At 40.5% G+C, this 14,711-nt stretch overlaps 1 protein-coding gene across 3 annotated transcripts in view; it reads right to left on the bottom strand.

Annotated features, from left to right (window-relative positions):
• The window catches only part of cfap74 (cilia and flagella associated protein 74), a 219,223-nt gene that overhangs the window by 188,580 nt on the left and 15,932 nt on the right, over positions 1–14,711 (bottom strand). For all 3 annotated transcript variants that reach the window (XM_043676311.2, XM_043676312.2, XM_087980219.1), the window contains exons 3-4: positions 12,672–12,759; positions 5,025–5,156 (exon numbers count right to left, since the gene is read on the bottom strand). In XM_043676311.2, coding sequence (XP_043532246.2) covers positions 5,025–5,156; positions 12,672–12,759 — 220 coding nt within the window. The remainder of the gene's footprint in view (positions 1–5,024; positions 5,157–12,671; positions 12,760–14,711) is intronic.

Here is a 14,711-nt window from a genome sequence, read left to right as displayed (position 1 = left end):
AATACCATAATCCTAAGCAATGGAAACAGGATATTCAGTCAACTAAAATGAAATGGATTCATTATAAATGGCCAGAAAGAAAGGATGCAACCTTTAGATAAATAAGTCAAAACCTCCAGGAATCTACTGAAATAAAAGTGGATTTTAATTTTTTTTTTTACTACCCTGAAATAGTAGCCTATCTGGAAAAACACCTAAATCCCAAGTCAAGTCAAACTTTAAGGAGAAAGTGAGGACTGCAGATGCTGGAGATCAGCATCTGCAATTCTCCTGTTCCTTGGATGCTGCCTGACCTGCTGCGCTTTTCCAGCAACACATTTTCAAGTCAAACTTTAGGCAATCAGATATGCAAAGAACTGGCATGCCTAGATTTCCACAGGTTTTCACTCGAATACACTCTGAACATCATGCACTTGTGCAGCTCCACCCAGATGAAAGCAAGTTTTGGTAAATCCAAACAACCAAAGGTTAAAGTCTGATAACACGAACTTGTGAAAAAGGCAAAACTAGTACCGAGCAGAACCATTGTAATTAACAGATCCTAGGTTCTTTTGCGCGGTTAAGGAACTGTTTTAGCTATTTCAGGTGCTTTTTCATAATAACAGGCTAAAACTGGCTGTCAGTTTATGTAAAATTCTTTCAAAGTATTAGGTATGGAAGCTTGCCGTGGATTAACTGCTGTTGCTTATTTTAAAACTCAACTGCTTAATACATTTCTTGCCTTCTTTTCCGATAAGATGGCGACAGAATGATCACTGAATCAAATGACTTCACAAAAGTTTGATAAAAGTATTGTGATGTAAAATGTTATATATATTTTAACATCATTTATTATAAAGTTTAGATTTTGAATGAGTGGCATGTAAGCATTGGTCTGCATGAATGAAGGGATTGAATAATTAATTTGTCACGTTTTCCGAAGTCTGAATGTCTTTAAGAAATAGCATGGTAGAAATAGCTCCTGGAGTGTAATGGGAATTTGTTTACATTGGGAGAGATTTTACGAGCAGAGTAAAGCTTTAGGCTTTCAGTTCGGAGCATCCATAACTGCTTTTTGCTTAGGGTAACCACCCATATCTTGGAAAATCTTTTAGTTTCAGTCTGAGATCCAACTTATCCAGTGATAAAATCAGATGGGATTATGACAAACAAAGATGAAAGAAGTGCGGATGCTGAAATCAGAAATAAAAAAATAAATTGCTGAAAAAGCTCAGCAAGTCTGGCAACATCTGTGGAGGGAAATCAGAGTTAATGTTTCCGGTTGAGTGACCCTTCGTCAGGACACTGATGCGTATAGAAACGCTGCTGCAAACTTTAACAATCTCAATGAGAGTGGTGCTGTCTGTCACATTAGGAGAAAAAAATTCAAAAGCAACAGGGCATAATGCATACCAGAAGACAGAAAGGAATAGAATACCAGCTGCATTGGCCAGCAATGCATAGGGAAGGTGTAGAACACAATGGTGGAAGAAACTCACTGACCTTCCCAGATGGGATAAAATAGGGCACCAGAAGTTTATGCTTCTCAACTAAGAAGTAATCTGTGCACCTCAATAAATTCTCTTCTTCTGAGAGCATTTTCGCTTCATCCCTCTAAATCTTCTTCGCACTAGTTGCACAGCACAAGCACATTCACTTGTTCACATTCACTTGCCAAGCTTCAATCCCTCCTCGTCCATATGAAATACTTCTTCATCTTTCCAGCCCCATAATGAAACTGACTTCCTCAGCATTGCCTCTCAGTTTCATTCCCATGAGTGAATGTGTAGGTAATGGCTCCACAAGGAATCTCACATTTTTGGATCAGGCCTTCTCAATCCACAAGACAAAGCTCCTGTGAAAGCTTGTTAATCCTGCAGAACTCCAACTTTTAAAGCTATAAGATCTTTTTCGAAAAAAACTTTTTAGATCTGTTATTTCTGCTAATAGGAATGTCACTTAACGCTCAGATATTGTTTGAGTCATCTAGTTGTTGATGTCAACAGACTCCACCTGCTCGAAGGGGAAATAACTTCTGCTCCGTACCTTCTGATAAATTCCCAATTCACTTACCAAGGAAAATGGATCAGAAGAGTGAACCTGTTTTACACATCTCATGCTTGATGCACTGACACAGAACATTGGCTTTGATCTTTTGATCTTTATGTCATCATTGTCTACGGGAATAGTGCCAGAAAACTGGAGGATAGCAAATGTTGTTCCCTTGTTCAAGAAGGGGAGTAGAGACAACCCTGGAAATTAATGACCTGTGAGCCTTACTTGTAGTGGGTAAAGGGTTATAAGAGATAGGACTTATAATCATCTAAAGAGGAATAAGTTAATTAGGGATAGTCAACACGGTTTTGTGAAGGGTAGGTCATGCCTCACAAACCGTATTGAGTTCTTTGAGAAGGTGACAAAACAGGTGGATGAGGGTAAAGCAGTTGATGTGGTGTATATGGATTTCAGTAAAGCGTTTGATAAGGTTCCCCACGGTAGGCTATTATACAAAATATGGAGGCAAGGGATTGAGGGTGGTTTTGCGGTTTGGATCAGAATTGGCTAGCTGAAAGAAGACAGAAGGTGGTAGTTGATAGGAAATATTCATCCTGGAGTTCAGTTACTAGTGGGGTACTGCAAGGATCTGTTTTGGGTCCACTGTTTGTCATTTATATAAATGAAGGCATAGAAGGATGCGTTAGTAAGTTGGCGGTTGACACTAAGGTGGGTGGAGATGTGGATGGTGCTGAAGGATGTTGTAGGTTACAGAGGGACATAGATAAGCTGCAGAACTGGGCAGAGAGGTGGCAAATGGAGTTTAATGTGGAAAAGTGTGAGGTGATTTCACTTTGGAAGGAGTAACAGGAATGCAGAGTACTGGGCTAATGGTAAGATTCTTGGTAGTGAGGATGAGCAGAAAGAACTCGGTCTCCAGATACATAGATCCTTGAAAGTTGCCACCCATGATAGGGTTGTTAAGAAGGCATACGGTGTGTTAACTTTTATTGGTAGAGGGATTGAGTTTCAGAACCATGAGATCATGCTGCAGCTGTACAAAATTCTGGTGCAGCCACATTTGGAGTATTGTGTACAGTTCTGGTCACCGCATTATAGGAAGGATGTGGAAGCTTTGGGAAGGGTTCAGAGGAGATTTACTAGGATGTTGCCTGGTATGGAGAGAAGGTTCTTGGAGGAAAGGCTGAGGGACTTGAGGCTGTTTTCATTAGAGAGAAGTTTGAGAGATGACTTAATTGAGACATACTGTATAAGAAAATCAAAGGGTTTGATAGGTTGGACAGCGAGAGCCTTTTCCCTCGGATGGTGATGGCCAGCATGAGGGGACATAGCTTTAAATTGAGGGGTGGTAGATATAGGTCAGAATTCAGAGGTAGTTTCTTTACTCAGAGTAGTAGGGGTCTGGAACGCAATGCCTGCAACAGTAGTAGACTCGCCAACTTAAGGGCATTTAAATGGTCATTGGATGGGCATACGTATGAGAATGGCATAGTGTAGGTTAGATGGGCTTCAGATTGGTTCCACAGGTCGGACTAACATTGAGCAACATCATTTTTATGATACAAAAACTGCATCATGAAAGTACAAGAAGTAAACTGAACATGATCAATCTGAAATATTTCTCCAAATTAGACTACCTTCTAACATAGTTGTATAGTTTGAATCTGATGCTTACTTATAAAGGCAGACAGATAAGTGTTGTTATTTCTCAGCTAACAATTCCACTTGGTGAAACATTGTGTGTTGAATGCAAAAGCATAAATTAGAAGCAGAAGTAGGCCATATAGCACCTCTATCTTACTCCACCAGTCAATAAGATCATGGTTGACCTGATTGTGGCCTCAATTTCCCTTCCTTACCTGTCCCCAGTGTTAACACAACATGGGGTGGAATCTTCCCAGGCCGTGAATGATGTGGCCCCTTAGGTCCCTTTTAAATCTTTCCCCTCTTGCGCCAGGGACCCAGTTCGATTCCAGCCTCGGATGGCTGTCTGTGTGGAGTTTGCACATTCTCCCTGCGTCTGCATGGGTTTCCTCTGGGTGCTCCGGTTTCCTCCCACAATCCAAAGATGTGCAGGTCAGGTGATTTGGCCATGCTAAATTGCCCATAGTGTTAGGTGCATTAGTCAGAGGGAAATGGGAGTGGATGGGTTACTCTTCGGAGGGTCGGTGTGGATTTGTTGGGCCGAACGGCCTGTTTCCACACTGTAGGTAATCTAATCTAATCTAATCTATACCTATGCTCTCTAGTTCTGGACTCCCCCACCCCAGGGAAAAGATCTTGTCTATTTATCCAATTCATGCCCCTCATGATTTTATAAACCTCTATAAGGTCACCCCTCAGCCTCTGACGCTGTAGGGAAAACAGCCCCAGCCTATTCAGCCTCTCCCTATAGATCAGATCCTCCAATTCTGGCAACATCCTTGCAAATCTTTTCTGAACCCTTTCAAGTTTCACAACATCTCTCCTGTAGCTGGGGGACCAGAACTGAATGCAGTGTTCCTACACTGAACACAATCCTTTGCACTAACTCATTTATCAGGACATTCGGGTCTCTGTCCGCAAAGCGGGGTGCAGATTTCACATATGCCAAATGTTCCAAGATATCTGGTGAGTACGTTCAGCCATAGCAAGTGGGAGCGAGAATCAAGCTAGCATCGAACGAGTGGGACACCACACAGGTGTGGTATTTTGTTTGCGATCAAGTTGGGAGAGTTGTGCGAGAAAACCAGTTAGGCCTCATGGAGAGAAACTTGGCAAAAAATTACATTTTGCCAAAATATGGTAAGATTCAGCCCATGATTTCTAATTGGAAGGACAAACAGCAATGAATATATATATTGAAACAAATATATGTTGAAATTATACAGATACTGTAATGATAAATTATTAAGATATCCTGTCAAATACGCACAGAGAAAAATCTCACTTTCATATGCAGATGTCCAAATCAACCTCATATCTTCTTTTCAATTCATAAAATATGATTCACCCAGAACACTTAAAGGATTACAGAAATTATTAAGTACCTTATTTTTTGAACATTCAAATCCTTTTCCTGATGCAGTATTTCCAGCTCCTTCAGCCTTCTTTGACGTTTTTGGATGTGCACCGTCTCAGGATAGCTCAGGTCTTTTACACTAGTAGAATCATTTTCCTCCCTTAAAATAAAATAATGAATAACATTCTTAAATCAAAATCAAAATAATCTCTTACAGTTTTCTCAACAACTTGCTCAGTTTGCAACATTATTTTACAAACAGCTTATGGTACTTCCTGGTGCCCTTAACAGAATAAAATTGTCCCAAGACATTCCCAAAGGAACAAAGGGGAAATCATGCCAGATAAGTTTGTTAGATTTCTTTGAGAGGGTAGCAAAGGTAGATAAAGAGAAGGACTTTTGCCTGAAACGTCGATTTTCCTGCTCCTCGGATGCTGCCTGAACTGCTGTGCTTTTCCAGCACCACTCTAACCTAGATAAAGAGGACCCAATCGATGTAATATATTTGGATTTCTAAGAGGTGTTCGATTAAGTAATGTACATAAGGCTAATTACTAAGATAAGAGCTCTTGGTGTTGGGGCTAGTATATAAGCATGGACAGGGAATTGGATAACTAACAGAAGGCAGAGAGTAGGGATCTAGGAGATATTTCCAGCATTGGCAACCTGTAACTAGTGGTGTGCCACAGGGATCAGTACTGGAGCCACAATTATTCATAATGTATACTAATGACTTAGATGATGGTGGTGAATGTGCTAGAGCCATGGATGTGAATGACACAAACATAGTTGTGAAGGCATGTAGGGAGGATGACACAAAGAATCTAGGTAGGTGGGTGAATGGGTAAAAACTTGGCAGATGAAATATCATGTGAGGAAGTGTGAGGTTAAGCACTTTGGCAGCATGAATCAAAAAATTGAACAAAACACTTTTCACTATACCTTCTGAGATATAAATGAATAATAAATAAATAAGAGGGATTTAGTGGTTCTCATGCATGAATTACATAAAGTTAGCATTCAGGTTCAGCAGGTACCAGGGAAGGCAAATGGAATGGTGGCGTTAATTTTAAAGGGACTGGACCATAAAAATAAGAAGTCTTGCTAAAACTATACAGGGTATCAGTCAGATTATAGCTAAAATACTGTGAACAGTTTTGGTCCCCTTCTCTAAATGAAGATATACTGGCCAGAGAAGGCTAGCTTGTTTGATTCTGGGTGTGGAGGGATTTTCTCATGAGGTGAGGTTAAGTAGTTTGGGCTTGTACTCATTGGAGTTTAGAAGAATGAGAACAGACTTTGTAGGATGATATAAGATTCTTAGTGAGCTTGACAAGTTATATGCAGAGATGCCATTTCCCCTTGCAAAGGAGTATAGGACCAGAGGGCATAATCTCAGAGTAGGATAGAGATAAGGAGGAATTTCTTCTGAGAGTAGTCAATCTGTGGAATTCTTTACCCCAGATGACTGTCAAGGCTGGGTCGCTAAACAATTCAAGGCTGAGGTAGACAATTTTTAATTAGGTGGGGGAATCAAGGACTATTTGAATAATGTAGTAGGTGGAATTGAGGTTTATCAAATCTGCCATTAAGTGACTGAATGGCACAGCACTTTCAATGGGTCAAGTGACCTACTTTAGCTCTTACACATTACAATCTGATAGGGCCTATGAGCTGGAGTAGGCCATTTGGCCCTTTTGATTTGCTGTACCATTCATTAAAATCATGGTTAATCTAGTTGTGAGCTCAAATTTTCCTTCATGGGAGCACTATAAAACAGAAGTATGACACTGAGCCATATATGCAGGAAGTGTGTCCAGCTGCAGCTCTGGTTTGACCACATGGAGTGGCTGAAGCTGTGGATGGACTCACTATAGAGCATCCATGATGCTGAGGACCTTGTGGATAGTATGTTTAGTGAGCTGGTCATATCACAAGTAAGGGCTTCATAGGAAGTAAAGCTTTGGGTGATCACCAGGAAGACTGGTAACTATGACACGTGGTGCAGGAGTTCCCTGGGGCCACCCCCCTTTCAAATTCGAAAGTGTGGTACTGGAAAAGCACAACAGGTCAGGCAGCATCCAAGAAGCAGGAGAATCAACACTTTGGGCATAAACCCTTCATCAGGAATGAGACTTGTGAGCCGGGGGGGGGCGGGGGGGGGGGTGCTGAGAGATAAATGGGAGGGGGGGTGAGGCTGGGATGAGGTAGCTGGGAATGTGATAGGTAGATGAAGGTGTAGGTGGAAGTGACCGGTCGGAGGGGAGGGTATAGCAGATGGGTGGAAGGAAGAAAGATGGACATGTAGAACCGGTCAAGGGGGCGCTGCCGTGTTGGAGGTTTGGGAGTGGGATAGGGTGGGGGAGGAGGGGGAAGAGGAAATGAGGTGAAATCCACATTGATCATGTGTGGTTGCAGGGTCCCATGGTGGAAGATGAGGCGTTCTTCCTCCAGGAGTCGGGTGGTAAGGGTTTGGCGATGGAGGAGGCCCATGATCTGCATGTGCTTGGTGGAGTGGGAGGGGGAGTTAAAACATTCAACCTTCAGTGGTCTTCACCTGACGAGGGAGCAGCCTCCGAAAGCTTGTGATTTCAAATAAACCTGTTGGACTATGACCTGGTGTCAAATGACTTCTGACTTTGTCCACCCCAGTCTAACATCAAGGCAGTTTTGTGTCAGCAAGCAAGACTCTCAATGACTTGTTGCCTCTTTGGTACTAGGGTTAGGGATGTCTCAGATCGGCTGTAGGACATTTGATAAGAGTGGGTACCAACGACATGGATAGAAAGAAGAAATGAGGTCCTGCAACAGGAGAGATGGTAGTAAATTAAAGAGGTCAACAACTAATGCTGTAATCTCTGAATTACTTCCAGTGTCACACACTGAGTATAGGAATAGGAAGATAGCTTAACTATACATGTGGCAAAGGGATGCTATGGTGGCTTTACATGTGGTAAAGCCCTCGGAGGGAGGGCTTCAGACTTTTGAATCACTGGGATAGCTTCTGGAGTAGGAGGAACCTGTGCAAGCTGGATAGGTTGTACCTGAACAATCATGGGTCCAATAGCCCTGATAGGAGATTCGCTTGTGTTTTAAATAATTTGGCAGGGGGTTGGGGCACAGAGTAGCTGTAAAATTGAGAGCAAGGTCCAAACTGATTTGGAAAAGATGCTAAAACAGTCCAGTAGGGGGGTGAACAGATGAGTATGAGAGAGTATAATGAGAATTTTGGGCCAGCATGTTCCTCTAAGAGTGAAGTGCAAGGGCAGCAAGTCCAAGGAACGTTAAATGTCAAGAGATATTGCAAGTTTGATAAATATAAAGAAAGAAGCAGATGTCAAGTACAGAGCATTAAAAACAGGGGAGGCTCTTCAAAAGGGAATATAAGGGATTGCTTAAAAATAAATTAGGACATAGGTTTAAGGTGAAAGGGGAAAGATTTAAAAAGAATCAGAGAGTCCTTTTCACACAGAGGGTGGAACGTGTCTGAAACGAGCTGCCAGAGAAGATGGTGGAGGCTAGTACTATTACAACATTTAAAAGGCATCTGGATCGGCACATGAACAGGTTTGAAGGGAAATGGGCCAAATGCTAGCAAATGGGACAAGGTCAGATTGGGATGTCTGGTCGGTGCAGATGAGTTGGACTGAAAGGTCTGTTACCCATGCTGTATGACTCTATGACTCAATGACCAGGGAAAGAGTGGGAATTGCCCAATGGGGCAATCTGTGCATGGAGCCTGAGAATGTGAGCGAGGTCTTAAATGGATACTTCTGTGCATTCACATATGAGAAAGACATTGTATCTGAGGATTTCAATTGAGATAGTGAGTTACTAGAACATGTTAAGATTAATAAGGAGGAAATATTAGATGTTTCAGTGGGCATAAAGGTGCAAAAGTCTCCAAAGCCTGATGAAATGTACCCCAGGCTGCAATAGGAGGCAAGGGAACCGATTGCTAGGGCCCTGACAGAGATATTTAATACTTCGCTGGTCACAGATAAATTGCCAGATGACTGAGGATTGTTAATGTCGTTCTTTTGTTCAAGAAAGGCAGCATAAATAGGCCAGGTGATTGCAGACCAATTAGTCTGACATCAGTGATAGGAGATTATTGGAAACAATTTTCAGGGACAGATTAATCAACACTCAGAAAGGCAGGGATTGATAATGGATTGTCAACACGGATTTGATTGAGGGAAATTCTGTCTGATGAATTTAATTGATTTTTTTCATAAGGTGGCTAAATATATTGATGAGGGTTGTGCAGTTGAAGTGATTTAAGTGAACTTCAATAAGGCCTTTAACAATGTCACACATGGAAAGCTAGTCCAAAAGATAATAGCCCATGGGATCCAAGGCAAGTTGGCAACTGGGTTGCAAATAGGAGGCAAAGGGCAATGGTGGAGGAATGTTTTTATGCTTGAATGATAGATCTCTAGAGAGTATTGAGGAACAAAGGGACCCTGATGTACGAGTCCCCAGATCCCTGAATTTTGTCTGTGCAGGTATACAGGATGGCGAAGAAGGCATGTGGGATGCTTGCATTTATTAACCAGGGCATACAATATAGAAGCAAGGAAGTCTTGTTTTAACTTTATAAAACATCTGTTTGACCACAGATGGAATACTGTGTATTGTCTGGTCACCATACTACCGGAAGGACATGATTGCACTGGACAGGGTGCAGAGGATGTTCACCATGGTGTTGCCTGGGATGAAAAGTCACAGTTATGAGGAGAGACTGGATAGGCTGGGTTTGTTTTCATTGAAGCAGAGGAGCCTGAGAGAGAATTTATTGAGATACACAAAATTATGAGAGGCATAGACGAAAGTAGATCATGAGAATATTTTCCCCACGTCAGATGTGTCTAAGACCAGAAGGAATAAGATTAGGATGCTGGAGTAAGTGGTTTAGAGGAGATCTGAGAAAAAGTGTTTCCACCCACGGGGTGTTAATATATAGAATGTGCTACTCAGGAGATGGTGGAGACAGGTTCTCTTGCAACATTTAAGAAGCATCTAGATGAACACTTAAAATGCCAGGGCATTGTAGGCTATGAATCAGTGCAGGTAAATGGGATTTGTGTAGTTTGATGTTTGTTGGTTGGCATGGACATGGTGAGCCGAAAGGCCTGTTTTAATGCTATATGACTATATAACTCTATATGCAGTTGCTAGTCTAGATCACCAAAAACTTGTTTGAAGTGGTAGGCTTTAAGACCATAAGTTGAAACTTTATTGCTGGAACAGCACAGCAGGTCAGGCAGCATCCAGGGAACAGGACTTCAGGAAGGGCCTGTGCCCGAAACGTCGAATCTCCTGTTCCCTGGATGCTGCCTGACCTGCTGTGCTGTTCCAGCAATAAAGTTTCAACTTTGATCTCCAGCATCTGCAGACCTCACTTTCTCCTTTAAGACCATAAGACATAGGAACAGAAATTAGGCCAATTAGCCCATCAAGTCTGCTTTGTCATTCAATCATAGCTGATAGGTTTCTCAACCCCATTCTCCCACTTTCTTCCTGTAACCCTACTTCCCTTGATACTCAAGAACCTATCTATCTCAATCTTAAATATGCTCAATGACCTGACCTCCACAGCCTTCCGTGGCAGTGAATTCCATAGATTCACCACTCTCTGGCTGAAAAAGATTCTCCTTGTCCCCATTCCAAAAGATCTTCCTTTTACTCTAAGGCTATGCCCTCAGGTTCTAGTCTCTCCTACCATTGGAAACATTTTCCCAACATCCATTCCGTCCAGGCCATTCAATATTCTGTAAGTTTCAATTAGATCCCCCTCATCGTTTTAAATTCCATCGAGTATAGATCCAGAGTCGTCAAACATTCCTCATATGTTAAGGTGTTCATTCCTTGGACCATTCTCGTGAATCTCCTCTGCACACGCTCCAGGGCCAGTACACGCTTCCTGAGATATGGGGCCCAAAACTGCACACAATACTCTAATTATGGCCTGACCAGAGCTTTATAGAGCCTCATAAGTACATCCTTGTTTTTAATTCAAGACCTCTCAATATAAATGCCTTCACTGCATTTGCCTTCCTAACTACTGACTCAACGTGCAAGTTTACCTTGAGAGAATCCTAGACAAGAACTCCCAAGTCTTTTTGCACTTCAGACTTCTGAATTTTCTCCCCAGTTAGAAAATAGTCCGTGCCTCTATTCTTCCTACGAAGGTGAATGACCTCACACTTTCCCATGTTGTACTCCATTTGCCACTTCTCTGCTTACTCTCCTAACCTGTCCAAATCCTTCTGCAGCCTCCTCACCTCCTCAATGCTACCTGTCCCTCTACCTATCTTTGTATCGTCTGCAAACCTAGCCAGAATGCCCTCAGTTCCTTCATCTAGATCATTAATGTATAAAGTGAAAGTTTGTGGATCCAGCACTGAGCCTTGCTGAACACCACTTGTCACCAGCTGCCACGCTGAGAAGGACCCTATACCCACTCTCTGCTTAAAATAGAAACCGAGCTAGAGAGGCAGTGTTCAAGAATGTTAGGGAATAGCAGCTGAACAATAATAGTTACTAAATCCTCTGGTGGCTTTTTGACATATGTGCTTAAACTTCTAGTCTGCACAGCTGGCAAATGCAACTGCACTAGGAGCAAGAATTTGTAAGATCTGTCCTAAAATGTATAATTATAACAAACAAAAAATGTCATCCTCTTTAGCTACAAATGTGTAATGTTTAAACAGAAATAGTTCTGATTACTAAGTCAAATGTAATAGAAACATAATAATCTTTGACACATGTAATATAACATAGCACCTGAGGTTTACACTTGTAGTTTACAGTATCAATCCTATAATTATGATACAATTTGCAATATACTCCTGCCAACTCAACACCCACAGTTATGTTAGTGGGAGTGCTGGCACACTTACCTCCCTCCAGGGAAAAGCAATGAGATGAATTACAGAAGCCATCAAGTGAACTAATCCTCTTCAGTTCCTTCTTTTATCTGTTCAGTTTGAGCTCAGTTCATTTTTTACCATCAGTACTCTTAAAACCTAATTTTGTATTTTTCCTATTGAAATCCAAATGGATAACTTGGTTATCTCAGAAACCCTGGGTCTTGCAAAGACTCAGAAAATTCTCTTGGACCAGGGGGCTTGCTGTGCCTTTCACAGATTTATTTTTGTTTTTTTTAGAAATATTATTCTTTCTACTTTGGATGCTGCAGGACAGCATGAACCAACACAACAGTATATATACTGAAGAGCAGGTGAAATTTCTAAGTAAAAGTATCCTTTTAACATTTGAAAAAAACTGAAAATATAATTTTTCAGGCTCATCTCAAAAATGTTGAAAGTTCACCATCAAAATTAATCTGGCAAACCACAGTTACTAATTTAAAATAATATATGCATTTATTGTTTTAGATTAGGATGAGTTTCTCTTGAAGAAAACAGCATAATCAAAAAACAGAACAGCCTATATTGATATAACAAATTTTGAAATACTGTATGCTGCAAAAGAAAACCAGAGAGGATACTAAAAATGTTGGTGTGAACAAAATATATTGAAACAAGAACAGCCAATCATCCCCTTTCAAGCCTACTCAACCATCCAATTAGATTAGAACTGATCTGTTTCCATACTCCAACTAACCTGCTTAACTTGAATCAATGCTCCACTGAGTTCACCAACTCACCATGTTATTTCAGGGTCATCATCATCTGAAAATTCATCATCGCATTCCATGCCTAGTTCATCAAACACATAAAACTGTTTTTCCATACCTACAAGTAAAAACAGAAAAGTCAATATTTATTTGGCAGTTAACTACAACTTGTAAGTGACCCTGTGCCAAAATTGTTCTTGTAAGTGCACTTTGCTTTACATAACATTTTATTCAATACTTCTATTAAAGCACCAGAGCATCCATATGACCATTGTATCACTGAGGGTTTCATACATGTTTAACGATGTCAATTTAAAAAAAAAATACAAGTATATACCATTAGGTTAGGACATCTGGTCAGCAGGGATGAATTGGACCATAAGGTCCGTTTCTGTGCTGTACAGCTCTCCAACTCTATGACTCTATGACAAACCAGACACTAGCTAAGTAGAATGGACCAAAATAGCAGTGAAAGGTATTCAGAAAGCTTAGTAAATTACTTAAATACAATTATTGAACAAGGCATTCCCTCATGACTCTGGGAATAGAAAAACAGTCAGTGTTTTATCCATTGATGGGATGTGAGTATTGCTGGCAAGGCAGCATTTATTGCCCACTTCAATTACCTCTAAGAAGGTGGTGTGAACTGCTTTCTGGAATCAATGCAATTGATGTAGTGTGGATATATCCAGAGTGCTAATTGGAAGAGAATTCCAGGAGTTTGAAGCAATGACAGTGAAAGAATTGGATGTAGTTCCATCTGTGATAATATCAGACTTGCAAGCAAGCTTGCAGGAAGTGGTGTATGAGTCTGTTGGTCTTTTTTCTCTCAGGTAAGCATGATTTTGCATTTCAAATATGTTGCTGAAGGAGCCCTACTGAGTTGTTGCATCTTGATGACAGTGGTGGAGGGAGTGAATGTTTAAAGTCACAGATGGGATGACCATCAGTGGGGCTGCTTTGTCCTGGATAGTGTCAAGCTTCTTGAGCATTATTGGAGTTGTTCTTATCCAGGCAAGTCGAGGTTATGAACTGTCTGATTAAAGGTAGTAAGTTAATCTTGAGTTGATAATACTATTTTCCATTCTCCTTTTGCTTCCTTGGCGTCAAAATATAAATCGATTGCCCAGTGCTTACTTTTATCTGTTCCAAGTGCACATTTTTGTAAAATAGAATCATTTACACAGGGCTCCAACACATGCTGATCACAGATATCTTCTGTAGCAATTTATAATATTTTGCAACCGATCAAATTGTAGAAATAATTGAAATAAGTCGTGGTTAAGGTCCATTAATAAAATCTATTGTTTTGCAAAGATGGAATTTTCTTATTTAAATTTAGAAATATATTTTTGTATATTTTATTAATAATAAAATAACTATTAATAATTCCAAATTCTGCAATAAAATGTCAAAATGAAGAAATGTATAACTATAAACTAGTTTGAAAAGATATGAAAAGTTCTCAGAATTAATGTGTGAGATAAATACTTCTATGTGCAAATTAAATGTGAAACACTTTTTCATGGTGATGTGTAATATTTCTTATTTCACAACTGAAAATGTGCTCAACGTCTTTAATAATAATGCTGCCTTGGCAACTAAGAAACAATTTAAAAATGTAGTCATGCAATAATATATTGTTAATATTTGTGTCATAAAATAACATTTGGTAGCAGAACAATCCAAGTGGCAATGAAAGGAGGACAGATTTGCTGCAGTTGAACAACTACAGCAATAAACCAAGGCAGTTCTAAGCTGTCAGTTATAATTACTGTATTTAGCACTAGCTAATAGTAGAGTCTAAATTATTTCAAAACCATGCTATGACTTATCTTAGGAAGGGTATGGGTGAGAAACTAGAGGGAGTTCATATCTAAGGTTCAAGGACTTGGGGGAATCTATAATTTGGTGGAAGAAAAGGGGATTCAAGGAAACTGTTTAAAAAGATGTTCACCAAATGTTAGAATCTGTGAGAGGTGATATTGAGCATGCCACACTCTCTGTCCTTGTACTGCTTAAGTGCTCTGTAACTTTTGTATCTCATCAACCTCTCAAAATGTTTCTCCT

This window comes from Chiloscyllium plagiosum, unplaced genomic scaffold (assembly GCF_037043375.1).
Source record: "Chiloscyllium plagiosum isolate Xiang-an unplaced genomic scaffold, Cpla_swu_hap1 HiC_scaffold_37, whole genome shotgun sequence".
Classification (NCBI taxonomy): domain Eukaryota; kingdom Metazoa; phylum Chordata; class Chondrichthyes; order Orectolobiformes; family Hemiscylliidae; genus Chiloscyllium; species Chiloscyllium plagiosum.
Note: the sequence above shows the minus strand (reverse complement) of the source record. Positions and strands in the feature narration are given on the sequence as shown.